Raw genomic sequence first — 18,551 nt, forward strand, 5'->3', positions numbered from 1 at the left:
TTAGGAGTTGTGTTAAGAAGGAAAAAATTGAATGCAAGGGTCTTGTTTTTTAGATGTGCCAACTAGGTGGAATTCCACCTATTTGATGTTAACGAATGCTTTGAAATTTGAAAAAGCTTTTGTGAGAATGGGAGATGATGAGATTGCATACTTGTCATGGTTTGGTGAAGATTTGCCAGGAGAAGAAGAACGGGTGGGTAGACCTTCCAATGGTAAAAAGAGTTATGGGTCGCCAAATATGGAAGATTGGAGCAATGTTGCTATCTTTGTCAATTTTTTGAAAGTGTTTTATCATATGACATTGAAGATGAGTGTTACTTGGCATCCGGCTTGTCATAGTACTTTTTCTGATTTGCTTGCAATTGATGAAGATATAGTTGATTTGTTCGTCGAAGAAGATATGTTATTAACTCAAACCTACACAAGCTTGATATTGCATGAAATGGCACGAAGCATGAAGGTAAAATTTGATAAGTATTGAGGTGATCTTGTTAAAGTGAATTCTTTTCTATTTGTGGGACTTGTGCTTGATCTAAGATATAAACTGGGCTATGTGCCACATATTTTGAAGCATCGCGGGTGTAGTATTGATGAAGCCATGGCTAAGAAGGATGAGATAAAAAGCCTAATCTTCAAACTATACGATGAATATGTTCCTTCTTCCAACCAACCAAGTGGTCATAGTGCTAATAGTTGTTCTAATACTACTAGTACTACAACTACTATTGGTGGGGCTAATCCAAATCAACATGGAAGGAGGGGAAAACAAGCGGAAATGGACAAAAGTTGGATAAAAGAAGTTGAAGCAAGTAATTCCGTGCTCTCGGACCATGAGTTTGATAGGTACTTGTTAGATCGCAATGAAAAAGTGGAAGTGGGTCAAGATTTTGATATTTTAAATTGGTGAAAATTGAATGGTGTTAAATACCCAATGTTGGCACTAATTGCAAAGGAAGTTCTTGCAATTCCGGTCTCAACGGTAGCTTCAGAATCTACCTTTAGCACGGGAGGAAGGATTGTGAACCCATATCGTTCTTCATTGACTCCTCTAATGGTAGAGAGGTTAATTTGTACTCAAAATTGGTTAATGTCAGATAACATCTCAATTTTAGATGATAAGACAATCTTGGAAGATATAGAGTTTTATGAAGCACTTGAAACATGTATGAATATTTATTTTTCATTACTTTGTTTTTGTTTTTTCTCTTGTTTTATTGCATGCTTACTTTCTTATTTTCTAATGAGTTCTTAATTTTTATATGTTCTAGAAAAAAGGAATGGTGGCACATCTAGCATTGGGGATTCATTAACTATTCAGTCCTAACTTATCACCTTTTACTAGTGATGGTATGTATGTAACTTTAATTTTTTAGCACCTTCCTTATCACCTTTTCTCCTTAATCTTTCACTTTAATATGTTCCCTTTTGTTACTTAGTGGAATTTATAATTTACCCTTTCAATCAGTGGCAGTCAAAATGCATACTTTAAACCTGCAGATGGTCAAAATGCATAAGATTCTATTTAAATCTATGTGTGGCAGCAAGTTGAAATTTGTCAACAGATTCTGTTTAAATCTGTGGCAGCAAGTTGAAATTTGGAGCATAATGGCAGTCAAAATGTGTTTAAATGCTTTAAAATTTGGGATTGAGTAAGTATAACATCTGTAGGTATGACTAGAAAGGAACACTGCAAATGCATAAGATGTGTAGAAAAGGTGGGTTATGACTCTAATTTCTGGATGTATTTGGAGCTTGTAAGAATGTACACCTTTTATATTGAAGTTTCGGCAAGAATGAGATGAGCATGAGATGGTTTTTTATTTTTCTTGAGGTTTTTTTCTTGATGCTTCTTCAAACTTTAAAACTGGGGAAGCCCATGCTTCCTCTCTGAAATAAGTTGTTTGATTCTGCTTACTCTCTGGAATAAGTTTTTTTATTTGATTATATGTTGTTTGATTAATTGATTGTGTAGAAGAGGGGAGCTGCTGCTTCTTGCTTGCTCTCTAAAGTCTGAAAACCTACAATTTGCTTCATCATCTTTTTGTTTGTTAACTAATAACTGTTTGACCAATGCATACGTATTTTAGTTGTCTCTTTTTGTTGACTTGGTGCCACTACCAAAGACATTTGCATTAAAAAAGATGTGTTGTATGCAACTTTATATAATCAATTTTAGATGTATTTGAATGCATGATGGTTTGATGTTCAAATAATTTAGTATTCAGAACCGTAAACCAACAAGAACCGAGTCGGAACCGGTGTAGACCGAACCGTAAGGTTCTAGTAATAAATTTAAACGGAACCGCACCAAACCAAACCGTTGATATATTCCGGTTTCGGTTCTAGTTTAGGGATGGAACCGCACCGAACCGCACCGTGCCGACCCCTACTAGATAAGTTAAAACAAAGCGTGAAAATCACCTCCCATTCTCAAATGCCACATTACAATTAAATCATCTAAATAAGAGTAGAACTAGCAGTGTTAATTGAGACAGGACTATATAATTAAACAAAAATTTTACAAGCAAAACAAATGTAAGCTTGGGTCGTAACAGAAATCAAGTCTCCACTTGGATAACTCTTCTCCTTGAACCAATACAATATTTGGTTTCAGTTTTTCTTCATGGTTGTGATAAAAAGCAGTCAAAATATTACCCTTAAACATTACAAACACTTGAAGCAACTCAGCCGCAAAAGAGATTCTTGCTTCTACTCGGTAAAAGTGATTAACCCCAACCCACTCTTTACAACTCTTACCTTTGCTTTGACCTGATTCTTTTTCCTGTGGATGCAGAAATCTTACTTTGTTCATCTTTCTCTTTCATGTTGCTTTTCTTGGCTTTCGATTTCGACGCTCCTGTCACATATCAGTAGTTTAGCGCAAATGCACAGTACACAATTAACGTTACAAAAAGCTATGGTGCTTAAAGCCTTAAACTACCTCTTATGTTAGTTTTTGCCGATTGAACTTCAACGTCACCTGGTTCTGATTCTGTCAACTCACTCAAAGCACCAGAACGTTCTTCTGACTCAGACGATACAGATTTTGAGACGTCATTCACATGCTCAGTCATCCCTTCGACAGATGAATCAATGACTTCGCTGTCGGTTTCTACACCTAATACCCAAAAGGTTAACAGTAACTCAGAAGCATAACACATGCGTGAAACAAAATTCTTTAGTAAACACAAGCTCATGTAATGTTTTCCACATTTGATTGGTTATAACAACTGGCTTCAGCATAAGTTGATTACACTAACCTTCGGTAATATCAGATTCTGAACTAGCGTCACTAGCTTTCCCGGTATCCCCAAAACCTTCCATGCTGCTGATCTTCTGCTTATGAATTTCGGCATTTCTTGCTGTCACTTCTTGTTCCTTCTTTTCCAAGTGTAACTTATTCAGCTTATCCTCAAATTCCTCAATGCACGATTTAAGTTCTGGTTTTGCAAACTTCTTTGCCTGTTTCAGAGTAACTGTAAGAAAACAGAATACACATTTTGGCTTATATAAATTTGAAAAATTCTACAAGAGGAGATAAACCGATACCTTGTTTATTATGTTTCTAAAGTGGTCCATCACAGAATCCTCCGAGAGGACTTGTTTATACGTCTTGAATGACTCTATAAGCTTTTTCATTCCCTTTTCAGTGAATGCCAGCTGAGAGAGGCAATAAGAAATATATTCCCATTGTCTGATATCTGCGGAAATAGACTAGCTCAAGACCGATTCCAACTTGAATTATAAGAGATGGAAGACATCAGCATTAACCAATCTTATTTTCTTAAGACAACATTAGGAACAAATTGACTCTGAAAATTCACAAACATGATTTGAGGCAGATAAAAAGCTTCCGTATCCCAGGCATGATGTTGCATTTAACAAACTGCATCAGCTAAACTAGGAAATAAATGATAATAGCCTTCGTGGATCACTTTTAACATGTGGAAATAAGACTCAAATAGACATGAACTTATAACAGTGTTCTCCCATTAACTCACGATAGATGATGAACCAATATGTAAGTAACAATGGCTCTGTGAAACAAAGCAAGCTACTCATAGGAGAAACACCAAAAGCAGGTTCACAAATCACTATAGCAATAAACAGAAAACAACTGTCTCACCAAAAACACTCAATGAGGTCAAACTGAAAACTTGTAATGATCAGGTAATACTTTACTCTGGTAAATGCTTAACCCAAATAAACGTCATTGGGACTCTATGAATTGCATGACTGCCATAAATTCAGAATTGACAAAATAAAACATCTATCAAACCATAATATTTTTCAGAGACAACAGGAGAAAATTAAAGGAATTGTTACCTGTATCTCCACTAAACCTATTGCAAAGCTTTTCAACAAGGGCTTCCATTTGTTTGTCCTGAGTATGCAAATAACATAAGAGCTTACTAGGAAATGAATAATTGCTAAAGGAACCGAATTGAAATATATTGTACCTTCTTGATGGAACCAATTAAAAACTGCATGATGTTGCAAAAAGACTCTCTCTTCAAATTCTGGTTGGATAACTTTCCAAGTATATCTGGAAGCAGATTATATATCGGATTGCTCCCTGTAGGCATATTTGGGAAGAAAAAAGTTTTAATTTCATTAAGAAGGAAGACTAGAAGAAAAATGATAGTACCAAAACAAAGTAACCGGATGGATACCAAAGTTTACCTTTCTTAGATAACTCATTAAAAAAAAGTTTAGCCAGATTTGAAATCCTCTCATCCTCATCTTCTAGTCTTATAGCCATTTCATTTATGTAACCTTTAACCTGAACACGCAATAAACATAATTAGAGGCCCCGTATCATAACAAAATAAAAGGGAACAAGCAGCATTTCCCAGCCTCTCAAACCTTCATCATGTCATTTAGTATAAGGTGTGAGAGCACCAGAACAGCATTCTTCCTAACCGAAGCTGAAGCGTCCTTTAACCTGGAATACATATTCTCTGTCCATGGTTCTAGCAGATTGGGGAACCGAACTGCCAAGTCTCCAAGACTAATAGTACAATTAGAACGAACGATTTCTGATGGTGCACTCTCCACAACTGTAAAGAGAAGCTGGAGATTGGCATCACTGCAAGTTACACAGAAAGTCAGTGTTCAAATGTTATAAATACATGCTTGCACACATACAGAGAAATAGAGACAGAGAGACAGATCTCACCAGAAACTTGCATCAATAATCATAAACCGACATAAAGCAAGCATTGCAGACACTTGTAGCTCCGGGTACTGAAAGGATATGGTAGTCAGTCAATCTATTGAATTAGTTTTTCATAATTTTTCTGTTGATATATCAGGGTACACACATACATTACTATTGTAACTTCATGCATGACATCACTCCTAAGTTTTTGGAATTCAAATATAACATAATATATTTATGTATGTATATGTATATATGATGTCATATTTTCAATCACCTCAAGAAAGGTCTAGAAGCTAATTCCACTTTTTTTTCTCTCTTTTTGGGTGGGAAGGGTGTTGACCGAATTATAAAGAATTCCATCACTCAAATTAGGGGAATTACCTTCTGCATCAAACTAAAATTTCTACAAAGTTTTGACAAGAATGGTGCACAGTGTCCAATCAAGTTCTTTTCGGTGGAACCGCCACCAACTATTTCTTTTTCTGCCTTTTCAGAGAGTGTATCAAGTACTGCATCTTCAGAGGCTGCAAGGCCAAGCTCAGTATTGATACCATTTTCCTGCATCATAGCATCACAGAAGAAAAATGTTACAATATATTTAAAGTTTTAAACACAGATCAATTAGTATACATACGGAAAGATTTATAATAAACTACCCGATGTCATTGATGGTTACTTATCCAATATCCAATCTCACCTTTGGGGTATTGTTAGCATTCTGGTCAGAATCCATCTTCTCTTTCCAAATTTTTTGTTTCTGGACCTTCTTAAGGCAGGATTCAATATATACCAGTTGGTTCATGGCAACATGGCTTACGACAAAGAGATATCTACTAAGTTTTCCGACCTGAACAGTGGTAAGCATGCCAGCACTAACACTAGTGATTTGATCCTGCAACTCCTCACCTCCACTAAAATCAAAAACAGAACTCAGGGATTTTTTCACTAGATTGGAAGCTGAAGTTTCCGGGGTTGGATGAATTGCATATATAGCAGCTATGGCTTTATCAGCAGCAGCATACCATATGTTTGCTGGAAGCCCAAACCCAGTAACCAAACTCTCTAAAATACCAAAAACCCGCCGTCCATTATTAGACAACAATTTTTTCCTATCTTCCACGGACAATCTCTGAAGAGCAATGCATGCTGTCCTAGCAAGCAGAGGTTCCATTTTAGCCCAACGACCAAACCCAATATCAATAATATCCTGTAAATGAGAGCCAAGAACTGCGGTGGATGATTTTGCAGCCATGCAAACGACGGACAACGCACCACGGCTTTGCTCCGCAGTAGTTCCACTTATGTTGAAGCAAAAGAAATCCCATAAGGCTGATATCTGCAAAAACAAACACCTTGTAACTGGAACATTTATGAAAGGAAACACTGAGGTGACTAAAAAGCACCACTGGAACATATGAAAGGAAACATAGACCCATGTCCTAACGCCAACATTCTGATTGCTTCTTGGTATGAATCTTTTTCACCTTTCCTGTACTAACTGTGGTAATCACAATCAGATTCAACTTTATATACTTGCTTTTTTAGACTTATACGTGATATCAAACATACTACAAACTGTTTATAGAAACCCACATGGTGAGGGGGAACGGAAACCTCATCTCTCAACTCTCAACTCTCAACTTTAAACTGATAAATTAAGATCCATAGTAGAGTCCATTTTGGCAACCTGATCTTTGCATGCAAAATATGAAATACTTTCCATTGACTCTCACAAAATTAGAAGCTTTCAACAAACTTAAACAAAAGACTACAGTGAGAGTCAAAAGATGGACGTACCACACCAGTGGATATATCACCTTTGGACACCAAGGCAGCAACTATAAACTCAAGAGCAGCTAGATCTCCAATATTTGATTCTACCGCAAGATTCATAAGATTCTTGGCTGTTTCTACTGGGTTTTTCTTTATGTAAATTGTGATGAAGGCATTTTCGACAGCTTCATAGATGGATTTTTCCTGAGAAAATACCTACAAGAGCCGAGACACATTTAGCTCATGTACTAGTCAACAATGAAATCCAGAGTTGTTACTCAAGATTGAACAGATAGGAAAAGTTTTGACCCAAATGAAACATTGCATCGTTAGTTTTAGAGCATGAAGGAAAATAAAAACATACCAGTGGCAACATCTTATGAAGACATGCCTCTGAGGCATCAATTTGAAACTGTTTGCACCTCATCAGCAAATGTATCGTATTCTCAACATCAGTGACAGAAGATGATGCCATCAATTGAACAAGTGTTGGGATTGTGGCAGATATACCCTTTGAAAACCTTAACCCAGCCTCAAGTGATGCTACCAAGGCCCTGGTCTGCTCTAAGTTACCTACATCCGGCACAGAGCCATCCTTTTGAACTATATTTTCTTCCATATGAGGCAAGCAACTATCAGATAAACTCTCCTGCTGCTCCTTATTCACACCTGCATTTGCATCATCAACCTCACTATCCGCAGAGGTATTATCATCAGATGGCACCCTGTTCTTATCACTTTCTGAAGAGGTATCTGGATCGAGCTCTTTCAGCTTTTTCTTGTACTGATGTAAGGTTGCTTCAAAGGAAGCTATTCGAAGTTGTGGGCCGAATGGGTTGTGTTGCAACATCATGATAAGTAGATTTAGAGCAGATTTTCTAACCATTGCACTCTTATCCTCCAACCTCCCTGCAGCAACTTCTGCAAGCTCATTCCACAAGCCAATTGAAACAGAATGTTCCTCGCATAGTTCAGCCCAAACCTGAAGAACACGACTCCTTGTATATGCTGAAACATCTCGACACCGCTCAAGCAAAATATCCAACATGGCTTGCTTGGTTCTAAGACGAACACATTTAGAACTCACTTCACCTTCAACATCCTTAAAAGCCTTTGCAACCAGCTTTCCCAAGACACCGGCAAGAGCATTCCTTATCTTATAAGATTCCCCACCAAAATGTGGGACAAGAAGGCCAATGTTGGTAGACATCAGTTTAGGCAGCCGATCAGAAAGTTCCACCAAAAACCGACCAACATTTTCAGCCCCAACAGTATCCTTGATGTAGTCTTTTGGATTTGTCCTCCCTATCTCTCTGATAAGAGAGCTGGCTAGACTTCCGTCAGCATACTTCTTCTCAGCCCTAGCCACTGCATCGGCAATGTGGGTAGCAGCAAAATCATATTTGTGAAGTAGATGCATGATCGATGCACAAGATTGTGCCATGTACTGGTATTTCGTGGCACAAGCCCCAATTATACGGCACAGAGCATCTTTTGTGTCAGAGTCTTTTAAAAGTGTGCCGTTCTCAAACAGCGAAAATGCATTTCTACAAGACCACAAATCAGAAAAGATCAGTTTATAGTTAACACTAAAGAAAAGAGATAAACCGGAGCTGATTGAATTGTACTAGTAATCCAACTTACTTGGCAATGAAAGAAATATAATTTTCTTCCAGGCCTGATGAGCCAAAGAGCAAGGAAAGCTTGATCTCTAATGAATTAGCAATCAAATTAAGTATGCGACCTCTTTGTGGCTCCCAATTCCATGTGTTTTTAGGATGCTTCTTCCTGGTACTAGCTGTCACCTAAATCCGAGCACAAGGTTTCAGAATATTGTTGGGCGAAAAACTGGTACTATCACACCCACTGTAATTACAAAGACACATATCTGTAACATTTTAATTTTATGTATGAATAACATATAGAGAAATGTAACACCTTCACATTGTTGTTGGAAGTGATGTTGGACTCCTCACTGAGAACAACAGTGAGGAGAAAGAATGTGTAGATTTTAAAAGCATTGCGATGTGATGCAACCCGATCTGGCATTTGAGTGACATCATCCTGGCCTTGAGAAACCCGGGAGAGTGAATCAACATTTGGGAGGAGAACGCTGAGATTGGACCGAAGACTCTCTAGAAGATTGACTTTACAAGATGGGGGTAGAATATTGTAACCCCGAATCAGTGAGTACACACGGTCGAACACATCTTGCTCTTCAATACAAAATAGCTCTTTATCGGAGAGTTCAAAGGATGTGCCTGTTGGTACCAAAAACAAAAGACAAATTAAAAAATTACAATTAACAGATGAATTTCAAAAGCCGAGGATGCCAGAAGTTTAATATTTTTGTATTCAATTGTTCTTGTAATTACAGTATTCATTTCAATTAAGATGAAATTATTTGTTGGGATCAAAATATGCACATTTTCAGTCCTACTTCCCTGTTGCACTTAAATTTTAGAACAATAAATAAAAGAAAGAAAAAAAGAAAAGCTAATAGAAACAAAATTCAAATCCCGTAAGACAATACACAGAATGTTTTTTTTCTTAAAAATCAAGACAAAATATATGTGCTCGAAAAATAAATCAGCTAATGAACACAGAATTCAGCTAAAATCCATTGCCCTTTTTTTTTTTTGTCAAACCGTAAATTTTGTTAGTTTAGATGCTAAAACCCATTACCGTTGGCTCAACGTTCTTAAACACAGTTTAGATTTTTACAATTTCTGCCATTTCACTAATCCCAATCGCCACCAAAGCTAAATTTTTAGTTGATATAGGGTTTCCATAACAGTAAAGTCCACCTCTACCCCAATTGAGGCAAACAAATGCTAAATATTCGAACTTAACTGAACCAGAGAAGTGTAGGGGAGGAATCACCTTCTTGTGCATTTCAATTTAGGATTTGGCTACAATACGTAGATGTATTCAACAGTGAAATAGTATACTTTGGAACTCGGAATTTTTCCTTTACTGTAGATTTAGTGAATTTTCTCGCGAACCAAACAGAGCGTTGGAATTGGAAAATGCTATGGATTTAGTTGAATTTCGTGAGGGAGGGGGAGGAAGGGAGGTACCTTTGACGAACTCTTCGAGTTCGGAGGGACGAAGAGCGGCGATGTCTATCGGGTTCTGGGCGCGGATACGGTTGTCTTCCTGTTCTTCTTCCAAGGCTCTCAGGCTCGGGGGGAACACAAAGACGGGAGCCATTTCACCACATTCACTGGTTCACAGATTCACAGAGAGAGAGAGAGAGAGAGAGAGAGAGAAAGAGAGAGAGAGGTTGTCTGCTTTCTTACTATTTCCTTTTCTCCCCGTACAGATTTGAAATGTAAAACTTGAAATTTTTTAACGAGCGGGAACCATGACCTTTCGATTTGCCGGGCCACAACGAATGGATGCAGAGTTTTGAACCGAGCCCACAAAGAGAGAGACCCAGCCCAAACCAACTGGTCCAATAACTAATTAAAGACTTATATGTCACAATGGTCCCTGTGTTTTAATCGTTGGGTTTACTCGGTCCTCTTATTTTTAATTTGGACTATTTGATCCTCGTATCTATCTTTGTCGGCCAATTAAGAACATTTCATCCAATTTTTATTAAAAAAAAATCATAAATTATTATAAACTTATGTACAATTTTATCTATTTGATTTTAAAATGAAATAAAATTAAAAATTAAAAGACAAATTACTCTCCTCCCTAACGTTCTATCATCTCCTAATTTTCTTGCACCCCTCCCCTCCTTTCTTTCCTTATCACACCTTAATAATTTTTCAAATTGAAAGTTTTATCTCTTACATGTGTTCTTTCTCATTAATTTGTATTTTTCTGTAAAATTAAAATAAGGATTAATTAAGTCTTAATTAAAATAAGGATTAAGTACCTAAAAAATCCCCAACCTTTTAGTGCATTCAAAAATGGTCTCAACCTTTCTTAAACATTCCAAACAAGTACCCAACTTATTGAAAATGTCACATCCATTAAGCCCCAATTAATTTTGGAAAATTGCCAAAAATGATCTATTTTCTTAATCTTAGGACTGAAATAGGACAAACCGGCCATGCACACGCCATGTGCAACAATAGGACAAAAATAGGATTTTTTCTAAAACTTATAATTACCAAATTGCCCTTTTATATAAATGGTTACCAGAAATTCCAACCCTCATTTCTCATTTTGTAGAAAGAGAAACATAGAGGGGAAAGAGAGAGAGAGAGAGAGAGAGAGAGAGAGAGAGAGAGAGAGAGAGAGAGAGAGAAACATCACTAACAAAAACACACCAACCTAGTTGCTAATCTTCAATGAGATAAAGAACCCAGTTTCAAAAATGGCATCAAACTGAGCTCAAATAGAAGAAGATTCATGGGTTCTCTATGGTTTCTTCACCTCCAATCCGAAACTTGAAATAATGGAGACCTAGTTCAGATTATAGTAAATTGTAGCAATGATCCTTTAACTTTAACTCAATTGGAGCAATGTTCCCTCAACTAAAAATTTATTACCATCAGCCTCTCAACTCATCAAAATGTGCAGCTATGGTCCCTCAACTTTAATCCAACTGAAGAAATAGTCCCTTAACTTTAACCCAATTGGGGCAATGGTCCCTCAACTTTAACCCAATTTTAGCAATAATCTTTCCAACATAACTCATTTTGACAAAACTAACGAAGTTGACGAAAAGGATCATAGCTACACGTTGTGATGAGTTAAGAGACCTCAAATGTAGCAATGGTCCTTCCAACATAACTTATTTTGACAAAATTCTAACGAAGTTGACGAAAATGACCATAACTACACATTTTCATGAGTTGAGAGAGACCCATGGTAATGAATTTTTAGTTGATGGACCATTACTCTCATTTGATTAAAGTTGAAGAATCATTGCTACAATTTACTCTTGAGATTATGATCTTGAAAGATATAAGCAAGTATGAGGATTGCAATTGATAAGACAGAGTCAAAGGAATTGATTGATGAATCTCTCTCTCTCTAATAACTGCTCTTCTTTTTCCTTTGCTTGTATAATAAGTGCAGTCAATTACTTTCTTATTTGATAGGTAAAACAACATATTAACATTCTACTTTGATCTCCTTCTTCTTCACCTTCACATTTTCTCTCTCCCTCTCTCTCCCTCCCTCCCTCCCTCCCTCCCTCCCTCTATTCTATTATTTTTCTTAGCCCTTGTCTCCCTCCCTCCCTCTAGTCTATTATTTTTCTTAGCCCTTGTCTTATTGTTACAATGGATCATTTTCTGATGTCGCGGTAAAGATCGAAGCTTTCAATTTCTTAATTTGGGATTTTTATTTCTACTATGAGAAATTAGGGTTCTTGATGCAATATTTGGAACGTATATCGATTTTGTTGTGGATGTGTATCGTGCAATTAACGGCGTTGGGGGATATGCAGGGGCCTAGATGCTGGAAATCCCTTAAAGATTTGTAGTTTACAAATCTTTTACATGAACCTAGATTATGGAAATCCCATTAAAAATCATCTATTTCCAGTGACATGCACATGATATGTTGGAGTAAATGTAGAAATATAGAGAATAAATTGAAGGATGACTTTGAGGTATGACTTGAATCGTTTCCTTAAAAGTGTTACTTGCTCCCACTCGAATGAGTTTGCTAAAGCGTTCTTGGCAAATCACTTCCAGGATACAACAAAGTATGAAATATTCGATTAACAAAACTGAATTATATTCTCTTAGAAATAACTAGAAAGAAATTGTATGAATGTATGGAGAGTAAAGAGAGCAAGGAAATTATGTAGACAACAAATTTCTGAATGAATCTTCTCTTCTTCCAATGTTATCAATATATAGAGAGAATTGCACCTGTTCAAGTTAATTGAAAGTACATAACTTTTGAAATCATATTGGTTCAAATAGGTCAGGTCTACTTGAATATATACAAAGCATTATCCATAAGGCATTTCAATGGGTATACTTAATGGATAGCACCAATTACCTAATGGTCATATTTGCTAGGAGAAGGAATACAGTTGTTGACCATAAATTATGTCTTTTCAGGAACCATGAAAAAGATGCAATGTTTAAATTTGAAGAGTTATGATTGTTGGGCAATAACCCAACTCTATTATCTGCCAATGCAAAATGCACGCATACATACATATATATATATATATATATATATATATATATATAGAAATATTCAACATGATATTCTCACAGATTTGAGCCAACCCAAAAATCCAGAGCTCATGGTTATCTCTTCAAAATAAGAAAAATGGCGTCATCACCTGTGAGTTTGTACATTTTATATGTGGGTATTTTTGTCATTTCACCTTTTGATGGTGTGCATGGCTTTGTGCATGTTGTACATGCCCGGTTTGTCCTATTTTAGTCCTAAGATTAAGAAAATAAGCCATTTTTGGCAATTTCCCATTAATTTTTTTCATAAATATACATGTGACAACAATGGGTCCCACTTTTTAGCTTAGTTGAACACTAAATTAGCTTCAAAAAAAAAACATGAAGATAAAAAATAAGAATAAATACACAAATTCACATATAAAATAGAAAACAAAAATGAAATGAAATCGGGAAATATCAAGCCCCCGCCATGTCCAAACTCAATTTACGACCACTGAAACCCCATCCCAATTTTTATATTCAAAATCCACCAACTGGGTATGTCATGCTCAACATTAATATTAATTGCCTCAAAATTAATTTAAATTTCAAACATAGATTATACAACGAGGGTAATCTCCTAATAAAGAAGAGGGTTAAGAATTCAGATAGGGTTTCAAGCAGCTTGCTTATGTTCATGTAAGTTCCTCATTTGGCAATTCTTGGCTCTTAAAGTTTCCAATTCTTCTTTGTGGGTAGTGAAGATGGTGGTGGCAGCATCATGGCAGTCCGTGCCATTTCAGTAATCTCCATGACTTTCTTTTCAATGTTAGCGGCTTGAGTTGTAGTGTATAGTTGATGGTAGTGTGTTGCGTTTGGAGGTGATGGCTTGATGGGATTGGTGGTGACTATTAGTTGATGGAAGCTATTATGTTACCATGACCTTCTAATGATTTTGGAGACAAAGTAAGCTCAAGTTAATCTAACAAAAATTTAACCAGGGCTTAACGGATGTGACATTTTCAATAGGTTGAATATTTGTTTGGAATGTTTCAAAAGTTTGAGACCAATTTAGATAATAATAAAAAATTTGGAGGTTTTTGATACTTAATCCTTAAAATAATAAGAGTTTTATGTTTTGCAAAGTCATTTCTTTCCAACAAGTTTGATATGAAGGACATAGGTATATATATTGCACTATGTTCTGTGAGAACAACTTGTTAGTGTTTGAATGGAATTTTAACTCAAATATGCGGTACTGTTGGAGTTTTTTAGTGAAAATTTCCTTTCATCTCATTTGTCCCACATTGGTCAAGTTGAGAAGTTTCACACACCTTATAAAATCAAGTCCATCAAGTGATTTGAAAGATAGACTATTAGGAAGAAAATTGGGCTTGAGTCTTGAGTTTGGGCTTTTGCTTTTAATATTTATTTAATTATCAAAATATGGGCCTTGGGGCTCTGCTCTAATAATGAAATTCAATAATTAATTTATTAAATTTTGTTTCGAATTTAATTAACCTTTTTACTCTCAAAAGACTCATCTTTTCGGATAAAGTCTAAGAATGTTGTAAAACACTGAGAAAAAGATGAAGTCGTACATCCCTATTGAACGAACAGTCACCTCTCAATCTTATAGTTGTTGTGAACAGGCATATGCATATTATATATACATGGATGGATTTGTATTGCATTCATCACTCAGGAAAAAGACACATCTCTACTAAATTCCAAAACCTTCTTACTGATAGAACCACAAGGAAATTCGTCATAAGGCAAGTTTTCTGGTGCTGAAATCTTAACTTAGATTGTTGAATCCTAGTGAAGCAAATGTCCATCGAACTACAAAACACAGAGTAGAAACGAATTTCTATGCATTAATCTTCACTTCGTTTGTTTGAATATTAGTCTTATTTATTCAATATATAGCGTTGCTATTTATTTGTTTATTAACATATTTAAATTTATTTCTATATATTTTTCATTGATTGTTGATACATATCCAATACGACTTTAAAAAAGGCACTCTTCAAATAGAAGTTCATTTCTCTCTCTACGGTTTACGATTGTCTCTCACTCTAGATTCTTTTCTTCTTCAATTTTTGCTATTAAGAGCCACTTCATTTTCAACTCCTTATTCGAAACACTCTCTCTTCCTCCCTCCATCCCTCACTCACTGACCCCATTCTTTTTCATGGTCTTTGTCGTCTTCTCTTCCTCCATCTCCCCGCCCTCCTATTGCACGTCACTTTCATATTCCATCAGACAGACACAATTCACTATTTGACTCATTTTATTGTCTCACTTGTTAGTGTAAATATATCATTATCATAAAAAAAAATCTAAATTCACTTTAACGAGAAATTTTTCAGTATGTTTGAAACACATATACATATATTATATGTCATTATACAAGTAGAGAGACACTTGAAAAAAAAAACAAAAAGGTAAATTACACAAAACTACCTCAACTATAGGTCGAACAACAATCTCATACCTCATGTTTTAAAAATTACAATGTCATACCTCATCTTACGAATTTGTTGCAATGTTAGACCTTCGTTAAAAATTCTGTTAATTTGTCTATTAACTGTTGACGTGGCAGACAGAGGTCCCACTCTCTTGCCCAATTGAACTAAAAAATTAATTAAATATTAAAAAAATTAAAAATTCTCTTTCAATTTTCTCTCTTTTGACCAAAAACAAAAAAAAAACAAAAATTTGTCTCTCTCCTCCCTCCAGCTCTTGTTTCTCCCAATCCGTTATTCTCTCGAGCCACCAATGAAACCTGACCCCTAGAACCTGCTAACTCGCCACTGCAAATTGTCGCAGACTCGCACCTACTCATTATCGAACCATTTGCATCCCCCCATCACTTGCATGACCCACTGCCGCCGCACTTGATCTGTGATGCCCACAACCTGCACCTTCGCCAGAACGCAGTCAATCTCAAACAACCATGACCCGCACCTACTGCTGCTTGATCCATTGCAAACCCGCGCCTGCCTGACCACTTGTTGTCTGCAATCTATACCCCCTATTTGAAAGACAAACACGATGTGTCTTCTCCGTTGAATCTAAGGCACTTTAATGATCAATCTCAAGATCCGACGTTGTACATCGATTGATTGATCGATCCCATTTCTCCATTGAAATCCCAATTCCATTTTTATTTCCTTGATTTGTTAGATTTAGATTGTGTTTGTTATCGACTAGCGTTGGTTGCATTGAATAACGCCACCGCCAGGATCTGCATCACACCGTCGTCTAAGTTCGCGGGGGGGGGGGGGGGTGTTGGGCTTACCCTTCTACACAACGGAAAACTGTCAAATAGTTACCGCCGGTGAGGTTTCAGTTTGTTCTTCGAGTTCGCAGTCGATAGGAGGGAGGAGGAGGGGGGAGAGAGATAAGAAAGAGAATTGGAATAGATTTTTTAATATTTAATTTATATTTTAATTTTCTAATATTTAATATTTTTTATTTTTTAATATTTTTTTTAATTCAATTGGGCAAGAGAGAGTGTCCTCTGACTGCCATGTCAGCAATTAGCAGACAAATTAATAGATTATTTAACGGAGGTCAAACATTACAAAAAATTCGTAAGATGAGGTATGATATTGTCATTTTAAAACATAAGGTATGAGATTGTAGTTTGACTCGTAGTCAGTGGCGGGTCCATATAGGGACCTGGGAGGTCCCGAGACCCTTCGAAAGTCTGAAGAAACACTTGTGATCGACCTTCGGGACCCTCCAACAATTTGGGCAGGTGCAGAGGGACGCATCTGTTAAGGGGCCTGGGTTGTCCTAGCACCACCAAAAGCCGGGGTAGATTTCTGTGAGGACCTCCGAAGATCACCCAAGTCTGGGCAAACGGTGGATGAGAGTGTCCTCTGACTGCTACGTCAGCAATTAGTAGACAAATTAATAGATTATTTAACGGAGGTCAAACATTACAAAAAATTCGTAAGATGAGGTATGATATTGTCATTTTAAAACATAAGGTATGAGATTGTAGTTTGACTCATAGTCAGTGGCGGATCCATATAGGGACCTGGGAGGTCCCGGGACCCTTCGAAAGTCTGAAGAAACACTTGTGATCGACCTTCGGGACCCTCCAACAATTTGGGCAGGTGCAGAGGGACGCATCTGTTAAGGGGCCTAGGTTGTCCTAGCACCACCAAAAGTCGGGGTAGATTTCTGTGAGGACCTCCGAGGATCACCCAAGTTTGGGCAAACGGTGGAGGAGAATAGGAGTGGAGCTACAGAGTGTTCTGGTATTCTACAAACCAGAAAAAAGAAAGAACACGGCTTTTTATTCAAATGACTTAGGAAAACGGTGCGTTTGATGTATGATTTGAAAAAACCTTCTAAGTAAAACGGTGCGTCGATACAACGTTCTTTAATATATAGTTTTTGCAATTTTTTATTAAACAAAATGGTTCAACTTTCAAACAGAGTTAGAACTTTTCCAATTCCATTTCTAACTCCTAATTGGCTAATCCCATTATCCAATCACCTCCCCACCCACCGGCACAACCCCAATCTCCTCCCCCGTCTTCACAAACTAAGTAGTTCAATTCCAATTTTAGATAATTTCAATTATATTTTGGATATTTTCGCTCTAGTTTACAATAAATCTATAATGACACATTTTTTAGTATGAAACTTCATCATGGACAAATTTAGTTTTTGTAATTTATATTTTCGTCTAATATTTTTTTGAACTTTTATATTAAGACCACCCAATCTTAAAATTCTGCATCTGCCATTTGGTGCAATGGAGAGGCTTGTTGCCTCCGTGGATGTGCAAGCAACAGTGGAGAAGACATTTTTCGCTATGAATATTATTGAGGGTCTACTCCGCAACAAAATGAGAGATCAATAGTTCTGTGGAGAGGACATTTTTCACTATAAATTTTTTTTATCTTTATTATTGGGATCCCTCGAGTCTAAAATCCTAGATCCTTCACTGCCCATAGTTGAGGTAGTTTATCCAAAATAATAATAATTTCCTCCCCTTGAATAATGACATATTGTGTACCAACCTGTGTTCTGGGCATATTGAAAAATCTCTATAGAATAACGCTAAAATTTAATGAAAAATACATCTTTTCTGAGGACGAAGGTCTACCTTTTTTTTCCAGTCGTGGAGTGCCACATGAACGTCAAGCATATTAATACTTTTCTAATGAAAGTGGGATTTTTTTTCCATACACCATATCATTAAATGATACGACTTTTAATGCTATTTGATTAAAGTTCTCTAATCAGATTTTCCAATCCAGGCCGTCAACTACTCGTATGATTTAATGATATAGAGTATGAAAAGAAAATCCGTAAAAGTGTTGAAGACTTTTTTTTTAGTTAAAAAAACACAGTAGAAGCCAAAATGTTAAGATTCTTTCCGAATTCTCTTTGTGGGGAGTCTAGGGATTCTCACATCTTAGCCGTTCATCGTATATCGTACGGTCAAGTTTAATTAGACACTATTTGATAGAACTTTAATAATTTGA

At 36.5% G+C, this 18,551-nt stretch overlaps 1 protein-coding gene across 1 annotated transcript; it reads right to left on the reverse strand.

Moving 5' to 3' along the window:
* Positions 1–2,474: 2,474 nt before the first annotated feature.
* On the reverse strand, positions 2,475–10,278 carry LOC103423742 (condensin-1 complex subunit CAP-D2). The gene is made up of 16 exons (XM_008361822.4): positions 10,018–10,278; positions 8,876–9,198; positions 8,582–8,742; positions 7,302–8,484; positions 6,962–7,153; positions 5,862–6,500; positions 5,546–5,722; positions 5,180–5,247; positions 4,867–5,089; positions 4,684–4,783; positions 4,461–4,576; positions 4,327–4,384; positions 3,550–3,701; positions 3,261–3,462; positions 2,942–3,118; positions 2,475–2,857 (listed from the first exon to the last, which is right to left on the reverse strand). The coding sequence occupies exons 1-16, from the start codon at positions 10,148–10,150 to the stop codon at positions 2,754–2,756; spliced, it is 4,008 nt and encodes a 1,335-aa protein (XP_008360044.4). The 5' UTR covers positions 10,151–10,278; the 3' UTR covers positions 2,475–2,753.
* Positions 10,279–18,551: the final 8,273 nt, after the last annotated feature.

The sequence above is a fragment of the Malus domestica genome, chromosome 14 (assembly GCF_042453785.1).
Source record: "Malus domestica chromosome 14, GDT2T_hap1".
NCBI lineage: Eukaryota > Viridiplantae > Streptophyta > Magnoliopsida > Rosales > Rosaceae > Malus > Malus domestica.

Coding starts and splice junctions, on each gene's coding strand:
- LOC103423742 (XM_008361822.4), bottom strand. CDS start 10,150: ATGGCTCCCGTCTTTGTGTTCCCCCCGAGCCTGAGAGCCTTGGAAGAA. Junction 7,154..7,301: donor TTCATAAGATGTTGCCACTG/GTATGTTTTTAT, acceptor CGGCTCTTGTAG/GTATTTTCTCAGGAAAAATC. Junction 4,577..4,683: donor TAATGAGTTATCTAAGAAAG/GTAAACTTTGGT, acceptor ATATGCCTACAG/GGAGCAATCCGATATATAAT.